Source organism: Empidonax traillii, unplaced genomic scaffold, assembly GCF_003031625.1.
Source record: "Empidonax traillii isolate 1590-97213 ecotype Southwest subspecies unplaced genomic scaffold, ASM303162v1 scaffold44:size1908036, whole genome shotgun sequence".
In the NCBI taxonomy this organism is placed as follows: Eukaryota; Metazoa; Chordata; class Aves; order Passeriformes; family Tyrannidae; genus Empidonax; species Empidonax traillii.
The window spans coordinates 920,837-938,313 of NW_020955237.1; the positions used below are offsets into that span (position 1 = coordinate 920,837).

The 17,477-nt window shown below is 40.7% G+C and overlaps 1 protein-coding gene across 2 annotated transcripts in view; it reads right to left on the reverse strand.

Annotated features, from left to right (window-relative positions):
• EGFLAM (EGF like, fibronectin type III and laminin G domains) overlaps positions 1–7,649 on the reverse strand; it is a 70,935-nt gene extending 63,286 nt beyond the window's left edge. The window contains exon 1 of one of the 2 annotated variants that reach the window (XM_027878700.1): positions 7,529–7,649. In XM_027878700.1, coding sequence (XP_027734501.1) covers positions 7,529–7,649 — 121 coding nt within the window. The remainder of the gene's footprint in view (positions 1–7,528) is intronic. The other variant, XM_027878701.1, reaches the window with a different exon arrangement.
• Positions 7,650–17,477: the final 9,828 nt, after the last annotated feature.

Here is a 17,477-nt window from a genome sequence, read left to right on the forward strand (position 1 = left end):
TTTTTCTCCCACTCAGTTCCTCCATAAGAAATGGGACAATTTCAGTACCTTCTGCAGTCAGCAAGTCTCTCTATTCACCAGCACTATCAGTAAAACCCAGAGGAAATTCTTTTTCTCTACTAAGTGACTGAAATAGATGTGTTTTTTAAACCTGAATCCCTGCACTAATTTAGTGTGCGACGTGGCTGTGTATCCAGAAAACCAGTAAAAAGCAGCAGGATGTGAAAGCTGGGAGAATGACAGGGAAGGACAAAACCTTCTTCACTGCAAGAGATAATGGGACATGGAAATATATCACAGCATAAAGACCAAATATGCAAGGAAAAAAATAGCACAAGACCCAGGCATAGTTGTGATGTCCACAAAGCTAGTGTCTAATGCTCCCTAATCCTCTCAAAGCATTCCCTGTTCCACTGGCACCCTGTTTTCTGCAACCTGCAGAAACGCTTTGGCCCAAACCTCTACCAGGGCTCCATCATGCAAGCCATGCAATTCTCTTGACATCAGCCGGTTCAAACAGCTTGCTTTTCCCCCCTTTTAAACCCATTTTGATTGCTGTCTAGTCCTTTGTCCAGAGGAGCCTGAAAGAATTGCTTATATTCTGCAGGTCTCTTCTTCTATCCTATGATCTTACAATGTTGCAAGTGTAAATGGCTGGAAGGCGTCAATCTCACACTACTGAGTGAGTGGTTTCACACGCACATGGACAGAGTCACAGCTCTTGGCTGCATAAATCAACACTTCACAGTGCTACCACTATGACTGTTCATTAAGATGAGAACAGTAGCAACCTGCATACAATGGGTTCATGTGGGAACAAGAACGTCATGAAAGGGGAACAGGAAATAAAAATGCCAGCAGAATGCTGGCCTCCAGGCATGGCTGCAGTGCCAACATCTCTGTAAACAGTCATTTTCATTAAATGCTTGCTTATTTTTAGAAACATGTTACCTTCTCCTGTAATTGTTTAGAAACCAGAATATGAAAGAGAGTTCACATTTCTGTTCCAAGGAACAAATTCTGGCTTCTGCTATCTCTAATTAAACCACAAAAGTTTTGGTCCTAGACACCTACTTTCCACCATTTGTAGTTTGACAGGTTTTGTTCAAGGGGTTTTTTTTCCTAAAATGCTATTCCAGTTCAAATTTTTCATGCATGAAAGAATTAAACTCCAGTAAAATACTGTATAATTTTTGCCCTCAGGATTTTTTTCAGAAGATTTATGAGCCCAGCAACACAAAGTCAGTCTTGATTTAAAACTTTATATGTGTAACAATGCCTCTGACACATCAGAAGGATCAGAACAACTTCTGTATTTGAAAGCAGCACGGCCAACATTCACAAGATGCTCCTTTCCCTTCATTTTAAAAAGATGATTCAAATTGCAAACTCCAAATGTACATAGGTATTGATATTTGACTCTACCATCATTTTTATAGGTACCAGCAATTTTAAATTACTTTTCACACTGGGAGAGGTGGGAAGTATAACATGGCCTGGGATTCTTCAAGCTTCAGAGATCTTTCTGTATGAGTTAAACCAGACCAACTATACTCCAAGACATGGGGAAACTCAGAACTGCTTAGTGTCTTCTCAGAAGGACTCTCTTAACATGACTGCTATCTGCTCTATAATTAAAAAAGTGTTTATTAACTATAAGGTTAATATATAAAAATGGAAACTCACCCTATCATGACTTGGGGATACACTCAGAAAGCCAGGTTCAGAATATGTTAGCACCTGCACATGGTTTATACCTTCTAGCTCTAAAAATTTTCCAGGACAATTTCGGCAATGCTTGAATGAGAGATCTTTTTAAGAAAACTAAGCCAAAGCATTTTGACTATCCAGCTACAGGGTCAGCAAGTCACCAACGGAACAAAGTGTTTCTCCCACGGTCCCATAGCTGTCGTCTTCTTTTTGAACAAATGACTCCCTGTGCCAATATTGGGTGGATTCCTCTTTCATTAGAGGCCATATCCTGAGGGACTTTCCTCAACAGTAGTCTTTACTCCTGGGTGTAGTTACACAGTGCTTGATAGAAGAACCAGCATGAATCTGATGTATTTCACACTATACAACTCTCACCTGCAGTTTTATGGATCATCACACAGTGTATCATTCTCCAGGTTATTTAGGTACCTCGTGATGAAGTTTTCCCCCTAAGCATCCAATTTTCAGTGGCTTATGCCCTCCTGAAGCAGTTACTCTCAAAGATGAACTCGGTTGTGCTTGTTCTCAGCTCAGCAACCCTGAAAAGTCTGAAAAAAAAGTTCATCTATTGCTGTGGTTTGGATGTTTTTCATATATAAGCATCTTCACTAAAAATAAAAAATAAAAGGAAATTAAATCTTGCCTAGCCCTACTCAAAATTATTTCCTTTCAGTTGGAATTAGTTATGAAGAACAGTTTTGGAGTTTGTTTGGTTTGTGGCGTTTTATTTTAAACAGATCATTTGTTTGCACAGAAAACCATTATGAAATTTTATTCAAGATTGCCCAGCTAACATAGTCTCCTGTGCCTGTGGCTTAAAAAGTCTTTTGTTATGTGATCACAGACCACCAGTGAACATTCACTGATAAATATGACCAAACTGTGCACTCCATAATGAAATAATGGACTCTGCGAAGACCTATTCATGGCAATTTACTTAAATTTCAGGCATGTTTAATATCCTTTAATAACTTTTTAATATGAGAAACTTTCTTTGGCCATTTTAGGGTTTCACTTTCCTGTTGAGAAGGTCCCATCAGTCCTGTTTTGAGGGCAGAAAGCATTAGTCGCCTTTTTTTAATTATTTTTATTTTCAGTAAGACCACATTGAAGGGCCAGAAACAGAATCAGGCACAAGTTTGAGTCCTAATGTAAGCATGATCTGAGGAACAGGAAAGACCCATGTATACTCTTAGCTAATCAACGAGTTTGAGTGGCACTGAAGGGAACTCATTCACTGAAATTTACCATCTTAAGACAAGGTACTCTTTTGCTTCTCAGAGTGTCTTTTGGGTGACTGACGCTCAGAATCCCTGCCATTAAGTTCAAGAAGATGAGTCTGATTGTTGGATGTGCTCCTAATGTGCTGTACACAGTACATAGCTCTGTGCTCTTTCTAGTCCATTGGTACTGTGTATCTGACAGAGAAAAAGAGGGCATTTTTTTGCGCATTTGTGGGCGTTTACCTACATACTATCACTAAATTAAAGCCTAGTAACACTGACTAAAATTGGGGTAAAACTATGCTTACCCTAAGTCTTACCGCTGTCTAATGTGTCATGCTTGGAAAAGGATAAAAGCATAAAACCACTCTAATCCCATTTATAAAAACGAAAATCCGGCCTCGGGAGGACTGGTAAACTCTTAAAGACAGTCTGTGACAGCCTCAGCACAGAAAGACTTCCCAAGTATTGCCCTAGTACCTTAACTCCAAAAAGCCCCTCCTCTTTGAAGCATAACCAGGAACCCCAGTATGTGGTATAGTGTAATTCCACCTATATGTAAAATGTCTTGTCTTATTTTACCTTTCTGAACACTGGTGAAAGTCTGAATAGTTGTTTTAGGTGTGGCATTGGCAAAATGGTGCCGAAGAAAAACATTTACCAAAAGTTTCCTTCTACAGAAGAAGACAGCAATTTCAGAATGGAACAGGTCACAACACATTTTGCTGTGAGTGAGACTAACTAAAACCAGAAAACATACTGGAATTACCAGAGTATGGACTCTAGAGCAAGAGAAAGTCCACTCAAAATGGGAATGACACATAATGTTGTGGTGCCACTTACACCCAAATGTGACAAATACATATATAATTAGTGCTTGGGTGATTTTACTGGTGTGGAAGACATCAGATATTTCTGAAACAAAAAAAGATTGATATTGATCTTTCCCTAAATAAATTATTTACATCTTTTTTATTGGTTTTAGTTCACAGACATGCACCATCTCTGACAGCTCCGCAGCCCTCACGCCAGGAATCATTCAGCTTCAGACTCATTCCTCTTCTCAGACACTTCACATTCAACAGGAAATCAACCTTACCCTTGCACGATTTACATATGGGATTTATTATAACAGTAAATTACAATTCACCCTATTGTTGCTCAAAAAAAATTGTAACATTTAAAAACTCAAACAAGTACCTTCTTTCCCAAAGGCTGCTACATTTTTCATATCTGTAGACCTGAGTTCAAGGCAGTTTTACCTGTACTGATACCTAAACATGGCTAGACTTTCAGAAGTGTTCTATATCCAGCAGCTCTTATTATAGTCAGATTTTCTAAAGAATTCAAGTATCGCAGTGCCAAGTTCTTTGGGAAAAAAAAAAAAAAGTCATTTACTGTAGTGCTGACCAAGGATCTCTGCTCTTTTTAAAATCTGGCCCTGATATGGAGTGCTATTCCCTTGTAGAGTCTTCAGGCTTTACCCAGTCTGATTCCTCCAGCATTTCTTCACAAAGCCAGTGATGTCTACCGCTATAGACATCTGGGAAATAGATACAAGCCAAATTTATTGTTTATATTAGCTGGCAAGCATAATATATATACAAAACAAGAAGCATTCCTACACATCAGAAATGATTATTTTTACTCTCCATGCAGACCAACTTAACGGTTTTATTATTCTACAGGGCATTGGAACTTTTCACTCTGTTACTAAAAAAGCATCAGTGCAATATAGTGCAACAACTTTATGCCATGAACATCCACAGGAAATCAGATAATTGGTCATCTCTTTCCCCTATAATTCTCTAAAATCATAGAACTATTAAAATTCAATATTATTGTGTTTACATTAGCAGCAGTGTAACACGATGGGGGCTAGTTTTAGGCTCTCTAATCTTCAACCAGTTGAAACTTGAAACAGAAATGGTGAAAACCTGTGTCTTTCCAGAAGGCGAAAAGCAAGAAAACAATGTGAAAACAGCAGTAAGAGTGCCAGCTTCTGGGAATACAAGATATAAAGAATCCCAAACTAATCTGTTCGCAACTATACTGTTCACCACACGGTGTCTAAGGATTTGTTTTAAACCCTTCCCAAGGAGTCTGTCATCCTGTTTTCTTGTCTCCAGCAAATGTATTATGTAACTGTAAATAAATGTTCAAATGAGTTTAGCAGTCATCAGGATGTTTCATATTTGAGCCCGACAGCCCTTTTCCCTGAAGATTAACTTAAGAAGTTGCATTAGTGACCATTTTACTATATATTTTTAACTTCACAAACAGATTTCTCACTCAGCTGCTTTCTTGGTATTACAAAACTGATCTCTGTAAACTGAGCCCTGAGCTAAAACTCGAGAAAAATGGAGATGCATTTTACTATCTTTTTTCTTTCAATCCACAGGACCTCCCAGTCAGTTCCTGTTATTGAATATGAACTCATTTTATGACTTCGCTCTCAATATAACCTTTAGCTTTCACCTCAGTTACAATTCCTGTACAAGTCTCACTTCTGTTGCTATTAAAAGGGCAAAGTGAAAGAAAAAAAAATCTTAAAGAACTTTTCACTACCTTATCTCTTCTTTTTTCACTGAATGTACGATTTGGGATGTGTGAGTAAATGACAATCCCTTTCCATTCTTAACCACCCAGCGTGTGATATACTGCAGAATAAGGAAAAGACGTGAGTTACCTGTGAGTTACTACACTTGTTCTCAGTGTTTTGAGAGCAACATTTTACAGTAAGGACCCAGCCATGGGGTTCTCAGAAGCCTGCAATTACAATAGCCTTGGGCAGAATGCAGATGGGATTTAAATCATATACTGCTGCACAAAAACTGTCTGGGGGATTTCCCTCTTCAAATCTTGCTATAAGTGGATATTCAAATGTTTGCACAGATTGTGAAAAAATTGTTCCAAATAAAACTCATTACTTCTTATACAGCAAAAGAAGTAAAAATGGAACGATTGAATCAGTCAGTGAACCTGAAATATGTTACAAAAAATGAACATAAAATGTGTACTAACAAAAGTAAACACAATATTAGCATGCTAATTCATCTCCTCCACAACACTACAGTTAGTTTCCAAGCTTTAAACTGTTTTAATTTAATGCACTGAAATTAATTTTCCCCAGGTGTGTCATTCTTCTGTAACTAGGGGAAACAAATACACCAGTATGCTACAGTAGGGGAATATTTAAAAATATTTATAAATTTCCATCCACAACTTCACATATCCAGTTTTTTTAACACAAGCTACTAATCATCTCATTCACAACGACTGTCTGCCTAATTTCCCCAAGTACTTAAAGGTAGCTATTATGCCAACCAAGGATCATGGGACTAGATCCATAAGAGACAAGGTCAGACCAGTAAAATTAGCCATCTGTCCTGTCAGGGTTTTAAGCTCAGGCTGTATTTAAGTATTAAGATTCCAACTGTACAGTCATTTGTTTTTTTCTCACTTGAGTAAGAGAAGGCATAGTAGTGACTCTAAAAACCAAGAATACAAATCTTTCAACACCATGGAATAAAAGACAAAAAGGATCTGAAGCTACCAACACTCTGCGAGCTGAGGCAGAATTTACTAAACTTGCTATATTTTCAATCCCAGTGTACTCAGTGATAAAAGTCACAGCTGGCCTCCAAGACTTCAGGATAGCCCTAGTGTTTGAGACAGTCTTGGACATAGTTATCTTCTCTTAGCACCACAAATTTTTTGCTTGCAGAATGTCAAACTTCACCATGCACTGTGTCCCATCTCACTGTTTACATTTTACCTCACTCTTTCATACACTGCAGCCTGTAAAAGGGTTGTAAAAGCTGCTCAGACTCCAAGTTTTAACTTTCAGCCACTTAGGACTATGAACAACCTCTTCAGTCAAGGCACAAACCGCCCCGACGGCCGTGAGAACTCTTCCACAGGACACGGGTAACTCTCAGCCAGAAACAGGACCAGGACCATATCATGCTTGGTACAGAGTAACCACATTAATTGGACAAAATAATTGCTTCTCTAGTAATTTTCCTGTCACATTTGCTTCTCAATATTTTATGTTACTTGCTGCCACACACATAAATGTCACAGCCACAGCACAGCCTTGCCGACAGATCACCTCTGACCGGCTCAGACGTTCACCTGCAACCTAACTCTGCATACGCAGCACTACGATCCAGGGAAAAACTTCTTCCGCAGTAGCTTCAGTCTGGTCCTGGTCTGTAACGACCGAACCCACCGGCACTGGGTACAAGATGCCAGAGGAAACGGATCGCACACCGATTCCGCAACTTCACGGCTCCCGCTGGCACACTCCTTGCCACTCCCTGTGGGCATCCTCTCCTCCCCGAGAGAGGGCACAGCAGGGGCTCACAGGGCAGGGCGAGGAACAGCGGACTCCCCCCCAGGCACCCGCTCACGGACGGGCTCCCCCAGACGGAGTCCGGCGGCCCGACCCGAGGCACCGTCCCGACACCGTCACCCGCCCGGCCCGCTGGAGCCTGTGCCCGGTGCTAAAGGTCCTCAGGGCTAAAGGGACGCGGAGCTTTGTCGCTGCGGGGTGGGCACCCTCGGTCCGGCGCTGCCGCCCGCCCTACCTTGCCGGCGGGGGATGTTCCTGCGCGGCGCGGCCGCGCACCCGATACATGAAGCCAGAAGCAGCAGCAGGGCGAGGCAGCGGCGGTGGCAGCGGCGGTGACAGCCGCCCGGTCCCTCCATGTGCGCCGCGTCTCCCCGCCCGAGCGGGGCGCTGGGGGCCGGTGGCCGAGGGCGAGGGGCGCTCGTCCCCTGCGGGCGGCGACCGGGCGGGGAGCGGAGCCGGAGCGGAGCGGATGGCGGGGCTGGTACCCCCGCCGGGCAGGGACGGGGACGGGGACGGACGGAAAGGAAAGGGGGGAGGAGGCTGGGTCCGGCCCTTTGATGGGATTAGGGCCGCCCGGCGCGGGGCACGGCGCGGCACCTCCCCCGCGCGGCGCCGCCCGGCCCAGCCCCGATGGAGCGGTCGGGGCGTCCCCTGCTGGGAGACCCCCGTGCCGCCGGGACCCCTCGGCTGGCCGACCCTGCCCGCGGGGGCACAGCCAGGACCCACCCCTGGTACCGTGCGGCGGGGTGTCACCCCTTCCTCAGCGGAGACTCCTGCCCTCCCCCTGCCCGGGAGACGTCCTCGGCCCCGTCCCGCCCTAAGGGACCCCAAGTCGGCTGCTTCCCTCCCCAGGGAGCATTAGTTTTGACACGGGATTCTTCCATTCCCTCCCCCCCCCCCCGAGGAACAGGCCCTGAAGTACTAGCCAAGTTCTGGGGCGAAGGCGAAGCTAGGAAGAGGATTTGGCAAGGAAGTTGTTGCTGAATTAAGAGGATAAATTAAGTTTAATCCCCCCAGATGGAGGCTGAGACCTGTCCAGCCACTCAGACTAATATAGAAACCCCTATGGAGATTAGAGAGGATGGGGAGAGCTGGGGGAGCAAGGCAAGGGGAAGCTCTGGGGTTTGAAAATCTCAAAAAAAAAAAAAAAAAAAAAAAAAAAAAAAAAAAAAAAAAAAAAAAAAAAAAAAAAAAAAAAAAAAAATCAGAAGATAAGCAAAAAGACCAAAGCATCCCTTCAGAACAATATAGCATTGGTGGGATAAGAGACCAAATCCATTTGGTCTAGTATCTCATCTTTGAAATTTAACAGACAGAAGCAAGTACCAGAAACCTAATACTAGCAGACATGAGATTATCTGCCCTCTGCTTCAGGTCTCATCCTATAAACTTGGTTAGTTGGAGATCATTATACACCCTGAAACACCAGAGTTGTTATGTCCTGAGGGTTTGTGTGGGCTTTGCATTGGAAATCTTCATCTGTTTATATTGCTGTGTACTTTGATAACTTTCAGTGGGTTTGATGTCCATATAAATTATGTATGTTTATACAGTCTCTTTTTGAATTTGTAACACTGATACTCTTTCAATGAGTTCCAGGCTGTAATTTTATGACATGTGGAGAAAAACCAGGAAGAGGTCAGAATAAAAGCCGTCTCTCTGTGGGAACAATGTTGATGTGGGAAAAAAAGGAAATCTGCACCCTTTTAGGGTATGAGAGGAGACAAGAAAAAGATGATGAAGTCGTTTTGGACGATCATAGGAAGGGAGTTGCAGCCCCTACCTGTAAAAGCGCTGTAAGTACCTCATGATGAAGGTGAGAAGAATCAAAGTCCTCACAGGAAACAGTGGAGAGGACAGCCCTTGCTCACCTCAGGGACAAGGAAAGCAGGCAAGACACCTGGTCCCCTTAGAAAGGGCAGAATGCAAGTTTCAGAGTGATCTCTGCAGGATTGTATGCTCAAGGCTGCAGGAATTGAAGGAGTAGTGTTTTTTAGCGTAATTGGGATGCCAATGGTGTGTCTCTCTCACACCCTTAGCAATCTGCCTTTGTAGAGAGGAGGAATTGCAGTAGGTGTCGGAAAACTGCAGGACTTATGGCAGGAATTCCTGGCAGGGTCAGGAACTGTGGTGTGATGTGAAACTGCAGTTCACATGGAGGAGATGAACTTTGGACTCTACATTTGCTCAGAAGGCACATGGGACTGCTCACTCACCAGTAAAAATGGCAGACAGATCACAGCCAAAGGTGGAGGAAAGTGAAGACTCACCTTTATATGCCCCTCCAAGCCATTGTTATTTTTTACAGTGTGCTGTCATCAAATGCCTTACTATTTCTGATTTTCTTCTTACTTGATCTCTTCCTTGTTTCACACCCCTATTTCTATCTTCTCTGACTTTCTTTTCTGGCAGTACTCATGTTGGCCACTATAGTTTGCCTTAAATATGCCTGTCTACCAAAAGTACTCTCTGATTAAGTTGGTCATATTGAGGCCAAACTGATTGGATCACCAAAGTTTTGGCAGCTATAAGATTCAGACAGATTTTGTAATTTTAATTACAGTTTTGGGACATCATCTCTGCAGCCATATAAATTGGAAACTTCTGCTATGGTGGAGAGGGATATTCAGTTCTCAATGTATGGAGAGGTGCTCTTCTTGAAAATCCTACCAACAACAGCAATCCCTCGTAAGCCCATTCAATCCCCTTTAAATAACAGCATAAATCCCATTGGCTTTCTCACTGGTAAGATTTTTACACTCTTGTTATTGGCATACTTCCTGTTGTCTTCCAGAAGTATATTGATTAAAATTACTAGTGCTTAGTACACTTTTGTTATTGCAACCTCTCTCTAGAGGGAGAAGCATTTTAGTGGAGGATCTAGAACAAAAACTTAGAATTAGGTTTAAAAAAATACATGTATGCCTTGCTGTTCACTGATCTGGGAAACCGCAAGATGACTGAAGTTTTCAACTAATATACTTTTGACAGTGCTGAATTTTGGGAGGGATTCATGTGCCAGTCCCAGACTAGCTTGTGAGATACACCATCCTTTTACAGATGAAAAAATTCCCTTTATCATGAAGGACTCTGCTGAGCTAGGGAAGCACAGTCACTAATGACACACCATGGCTGCGTGTTCATCCAGTTGCTTCTCCTCATCCTCACATGAAACTTGTTTTGTCTCAATTTGACTTTTATCAGTGGCCTGTGATTGGATTCAGCCTTGAAGCCATCTCTATGCTAGTGGTGAGATTTTTTTCTACCTACAAGAATACATGGATGTGTAAACTATCTATCACGTGCCTGGTTCACCAGTGGTTGTAAATAGTAGTTGATAAGGACTGAGGCACAAACTTTTGAAAATCCATAAACCTAGGATTCTTGTGGTGGTGGAGACAGTATTTCGTCATTATTTGCTAAATGGCTCCATGAAGGAAGATGCTAACTAAGCCAGCATATGAAACGTGATACTAGACCTGTCTTCAGGTCAAATATTCCATCCTTTCTCTCATTCTATAGCAATAGGAGGGAATCAGACTCCAGTCCACATAGTTTCTTACTCTGGAAGCAAAGGGATACAATACAAAGCACAAAATTCTTCCCTCATATCTCTGCTCTAAGAGGCAACATATGTGCGTACAGCAATAGGAATGCAAGGAATGACGTCCTGGGAGGGCAGGAGAAACATTATCTTATACTTCTGTGGACCCAGACCCCTCTAAAGGCTCCATCCAGAAGGGTTGACTTGATTCAGCTTGCAACTCCATTACCCCGGTATATCACATGGGATTTGCAAATGCTGAAGTCAAGAGTCACCCATTTTCTTTGAAAGAATAAAAATAGATATAAATGTAAAGCACAAAATGCTTAAGCATGGCCGTAACCTCCATTTCAGGTTTTGGAGGTCCAGTGTAACATGACTTCATTTTTGGGGTAAATTTCAAATTTGGCACACGAGGACTCCCAAAGAAACAAAGCAGATATCTAGACTGTTACTCATTCATAGTTAGAAATAGATCCCTACACTTATTTTCAACACTTGATCTTACAATAAATTACTGAGCAAGGAGTTTGCTGTGGAAGGACCTAAAACAGGATGTTTATCCCAAAACTATTTGGTAAACACAAGGAAACCCTTCTCTGTGGCCAGTGAGCCATGGAGAGACCGGAGAGTGTAGGAGCCTGGCCAGTGAGGTTAGCAGGCTTTTCCATTGTGATTCATGGGGTTAAAAAAGCCATGTCTTTGCCTTAGGGCTTGTCTTCACTTGAAAGAGGCATATAAATTTATAACATTTTCCAGAGTTGCTCCACATGTGGACACATTTAGTCCAGAAGAGAACTAAAAGAAAATCAGTGAAGAAGTCTTCTGAGGTAGAAGTACAAACACGGAGACATCTATTTTGAAATGGAATATTTTACACCTTTATAGTTCTTTTGATGATGACAGTGTAAGGGGCAGTTTAAGACATTATAAATCTGCACATTTTCATAATTATGAACAATGGATTTTTTTTTAACTAAAGATTCAAAAATTTTGTTGTTCTCCCTCTTTTTTTTTTTTTTTCAATAGATTAGCATGTTTTAAAAGATAAATTCTGAATATATGGCTTTGTGTAAGTTTGTCCATGATCCACTGTAGATTTTTGTTGGGAATTTTTTATAGGTTCGTCTCAAAGGAAGAGCACAAACTCCTGGCCTACTAAGGTCCTTTTAGTATGCCAAGGTCATTCTACCTATTTTATCATACTGGTACTAATTCCAACATGTGATACTATTAGTTATACCAATCTATATATACGATAGACAGAATTATATAGAAGTGAGGATCTTTCTATTGACCTTAGTAACTTCATAAATTCATGGAAAATAGAAGGATGATTACTCACTAGTTTTCAAATACAAGGTAATGTGTAATATATTACCTTAATTATGTAATATAATTTAAAATCAGCAAACTTTAATTTAATGGGTCAGTTTAATTTATAGCAATAACAAACAAATCATTGTATCTTATTATAATTTAATCAGAGAACAGTGATGTTTCATGAATGTATATATTTGTTGCTTCTACTAATTATTATTATAAATAATTGTCTAACTGGTAAAAAAAAAAAAATTAATTACCTGGTAATTTAATAGCTGTTTACATTTCGCATTTCATTTATCACTTACAAAATGCCATAGATGAGCATGGAGCGTGTATGACAATATGCAGTATTTCACCTAAAGCCATAGCTCCTCTGAATACACTGCTTTCCTCTGGCTTCACTGAGTGTCTTGGGTAGTCCTGTTTCTGATACTTCAAGGCCAGCATACATCTTAACAAGTCAGGAAGTAAATTCAGGTTGCCCAACAAACTCAAGGAGTAACAGTCATGGAAACTCTAGTTTCCTTGCAGAGTTCATAGTGTTTATTCCCTAGTATATTATTAGGAAACACATACAGGTTAATATAAATTTAAACTACCTTGAAGCAGTGAAGGGATGAGTTTATCCTATTAGGTTCTTAACTTCTGACACTTTCTACTTATTTTGGACTGGGTCTGAACAGATCCTTCAAGGCTCTTGCTGTCTCTCCATTTTCCATCAGGCAGTCTATGGAGCCTTGAATTAATTCATTTGGGGGAAGAAAACAAAAAAAAAATCTCTGCCTGCCATTTACTCGTATTTTAATAAAGAAACAACAGAGACATACTATCCCTTTACCCACATTAAATGCTGAAAAAAACAAAACCAAGCAATGTGGCATAAGTTTTCTCTTGTCATGTCAATAAAAGTTCTCCATATATTTATTCCCCAAACTGAGTGGTTTGGGGAAACTGACAGCTTGAAGTCCATCACACTTTCCAAGGCCTCAAATTCCTTCTGTCCACTGTTGTCTCTCATATGGATTGGCTGTAGCATAGCCAGAAAGGCCACACACATGAGCATCTTAAGGCAGTAACTGTGCTACAAAAAAGGGCCTCTACTGACCACATCTGCATGAAATAGTCTTTACAACTTTGATGCTGCCAGCTCTGCATCTTAACCTTCCTGCTCCCTGCTGTATTCCAGTCTGGTTTTCAGTCTCTCCATCTCTTTGCTTCCTACTCCATTTCAGACTAATTTTATTAATTACAACTCACTAGTTACTTGTACTCTATCAGAACTTACAAACCCCAGTCAAGACTAGTAGTCCTACACACAAAGAGATAGTGTGGAAATTCTTGTTCTGCCCAAAATTTTTGGCCACACAGAAAGTAAATGCTGAGAACAAAAGCAGGAATGGGAAGATGATGAGCAACCAGAAAATAGTAGCCACAGACCTTCAGTCACCTGGCCATTATAAACCATTACATTTCTCGTTGTTGTCTCACTCTTTTTCCCTCACTAGTTTTTACCTTTTTTTATTCCACTTCAGTATTTATCATTTCATAAAGTGCTTTTTCCTAATACATTATACATTTTTATTACTCACAGAATAGCACTTTGCAGTATATTTTTAATTAGGAACTAGTATGCAGAACTGGTATGTGTGTATATATATATATATCGTATTTAATTAGTGTTAAAACAATAGGATTATACTGAATAAACATTTGATGTTCTATTTGTGGGCCAACTTTATCACTTTGTTTAAAATTCAAAATAAATGTGATTAGCAGTGAGCACAATCATTCATTTGGAGTGCAAACACTTCAAAATGCACGTTGTAGTCTTTATTTGTTCAAATCCAAAATTTAATCCTGCAAGCTTGTTTTTGTAAATAATACTTTTTCTTACTTGTGTAGCAAATAATTTGACAGCCCTTTTGCTATAGATTAGGGTGCCAGTGTTCTACAAATGTCCAAGGTAAGCTCCAAAGACCACTTCATCTGAGTAAATTCAACTTGGAGATGGGAAGAGTTGTAAGCGCAAGGAGCCACTTGAAAATAGGGCTAGCAACATGACTGGTAGCTTGTAAGAGCCAAACCTTACCCTTGTTGTTTATGAGAAAGCTGTTGAGTTATTCTATCAGACTTGTTTGTAGATTTGTAGGTTTCAGTTTTTAATAACTTTGTTTTCCTTCTCCTTTTATCTTCTTTGTCTGTATTTGGTGAGGTGGAGAAAGCATTGTTTTGAACTTAGAGAGTTCTTTATATTGTCTGTTATTCAGCTCACCATTTCATCTCAGATAGGTCAATAATTTCCAATTTTATTCCTGGAGATTTAACAAAGCACGTTCTTCTCTTGGACCTATGTTAAATGTAATGAAAAGCAGCAGAAGTAAGAAATGAGCTCTTTTAAAATCCTTAGTGTTTCTTCAGACACTCGTCAAGTTTACTTGCCCCAAATATTACATATTTACTTGTACATGTAGGAGGTGTTGGGAAAATTATGTTTAGGTTTCTTTTCTTCTGTTTTTTTCTGTTTATGATGATAATACAAAGAAAAATGAATGATCCACAATGTTCTGAGGACTTCAGGGCACTATTGTTACATTTGTTGTCCCATTTCAGTTCTTCTGCTGCTCTCAAAAAATGTGACTTCTTTCATTTTTTTTCCATTTAATATAATATGTATCATCGTCCCACGCTTCCATCTGTAAGCTTTACAGCCTGGTACATAGCTCCAGCTTATGATTTTATATATATATATATATATATATATATAATATGATATGATATAATTTCTTGGGGTAGTTCCCTCAGATTCCTATTCAGGATTTCAGAATCACAGAATCAGAGAATGGATAAGGTTGGAAGGGACCACAGTGGTTCATCTGGTCCAAACTGCCTGCTCAGGCAGGGCCATCCTAGAGCACATGGCACAGGATTGTGTCCAGATGGTTCTTGAACATTGCCAGTGTGAGAGACTCCACAATCTGTGTAGGCAACCTGTTCCAGTGCTTGGTCACTCCACAGTAAAGAAGTTCTTCCTTACGTTTAGATGGAATTTCCTGTGCATCAGGTTCTGCCCATTGCCTCTTGTCTATTGCTTGGCACCACCAAGAAGAGTCTGATTCCATACTCTTGGCACCCCTTCTTCAGATACTTTATATACATTGATGATGCGTCCTCTCAGTCATCTCTTCTTGAGGCTGAACAGAACTCTCTCAGCCTCTCCTTGCAAGAGAGAGACTCAAGTCCCTTGATCATCTTTTTTGCCTTCTGCTGGACCTGCTCCAGTAGCTCCATGCCTCTCTTGCGCTGAGCCCAGAACTGAGCACAGACTCCAGGTGAGGCCTCACCAGGGTTGAGCAGAGGGGCAGGATCACCTCCCTCTACCCGCTGGCAATGCTCTTCCTAGTGCTCCACAGGATGCCACTGGCCTTCTTGGCCACAAGGACTCACTGCTGGCTCGTGGACAGTTTGTCCCAGGTCCTTCTCTGCAGAGCTACTTTCCAGCTTTCCCCAGCCTGTACAAGTGCCTGGGGTTATTCCTTCCCAGGTACAGCACCCTGCACTTGCCCTTGTTGAATTTCAGGTGGTTCTTTGCCCGTGTCCCCAACCTGTTGAGGTTCTTCAGAAGAGCTGCACAGCCCTTGAGAGTATCAGCCACTCCTCACAGCTTGGTGTTGTCAGCAAACTTGCTGAGGAGACCTCTGTACCTTCATCGAAGTTGTTGAGAAAAGAATGAGGAAAGAAGACATGGATCACAAAGAACCATTCAGATTTTACAGTGTACTCCATACATCTTTGGACTTGTATAGTTTATTTACCGTAGATAAGGAGGAGAGGGGATGAATTCTGTGGAAACAGCATATGAGAAATAACACAATTCGTGGCTTTTTCAAATTTGCTTTTAATTCACATTCTGCTGAAATGAGTACCCATACAGTAGAGGAAAGTGCACTGTTGTCTGTTTCTGCTCTGTGTGCAGAAGGAATATGATTCTTATTAATCTTTGTGAGAGAAGAGGTGAATAATGCTCCAATTTTATCATTTCACCCTTATGCTGATAACAGTCCTGTGAGGCAAGGGACAGGGAGGACAATCACATGCAGCTTCATTTATTTTACTCACTAATACCTATTCATTGTGCTCCAATGAATTTCCTGATTCACTGTAAATCAGTGAATTTCAACCACCCTTCCTGCTTGCAGGGAAGAGCAGTAAGGGACTTGCAGAAAAAATGAAGGAAGTGGAAGACTAAAAGAACTGCTAATTCACTTTCACTCAGTCAGTCTCTTCCACTCCCTACACAGGGAAATATAACCACTGGAGGAAAAAGCAAAAGTTTTAAGAAATTGAAATTTTCTGTCCAAGTCAGAGGATCAAGGAGAAAACTGCTGAATGAGCACCACATACCTTGTATGAGCCCAGTCATTTTCTTGAAGTCTGAGGTTTTGAACATATCACCCTGGATACAATAGCAGTTCACCTCTGGGACTTGACGTTAAAAAACCCACTTGTAGGTATCACATGGTCTCTCAATTTGCATGAATGGGAGGTTTCCAACTAATTTTGTGCATCGATTCATCTAAGATGTTCCTGCTCTTTCTCTTTCCAAAAATCACTGAAAACATCACTTGCCAAGATTAGTTGGCTGACTTAAACACAGAGGGAATACTGTAGAGTTAATTTCACCTGTCTTGCAGCTTGATAAGCCTATAAGAAGCTTTTGAAAATCATAAATTTTTAAAAGATCTTTGAAAACAGACTTTAATGTTTGCCCAAACAGAGTAATAATACTTATTTAAAAATAGCTGGTAGCAATATCCAATCAATGAACCATAAAGGCTCTGACAGCACTAAGATAGGATTACATGGTGAATAAGTTGTGAAATCTTTAACTTTTTGATTTTTTGACCAAGAAAACACAAGGAAGATGTGTTATTTATTGCATAAGCCTAAGTCAATATGATCTTACCTCTTTTTTATTGTCAGAAAAGCTGTCGTCTTGTATAAATATAAAATTATTGGGAAAGTGAGGTAGTCATTCTATCATAAAACCATGATTCTTATTTTTTGGGCTGAAAGGTGTTTTAAACAATATAGAAATTTCCTTTTGTTTCATCTGTAGCCCCATATCTAGTTTCCATCAAATTCTTGAGAAACAAGTTCATCTGTGACTACTAAGGGTGATTGTTTGGCAGCAGTCACTGGCACAGGAACTGTCCAGACTGTTAATATAAGGGAGCTGGGAGACTGTTTCCCCAAGAACACAAGACCAAATGAACTTTTGAGTAGTCATAGAGCAGCAGATTTTATGGGCCAGGAA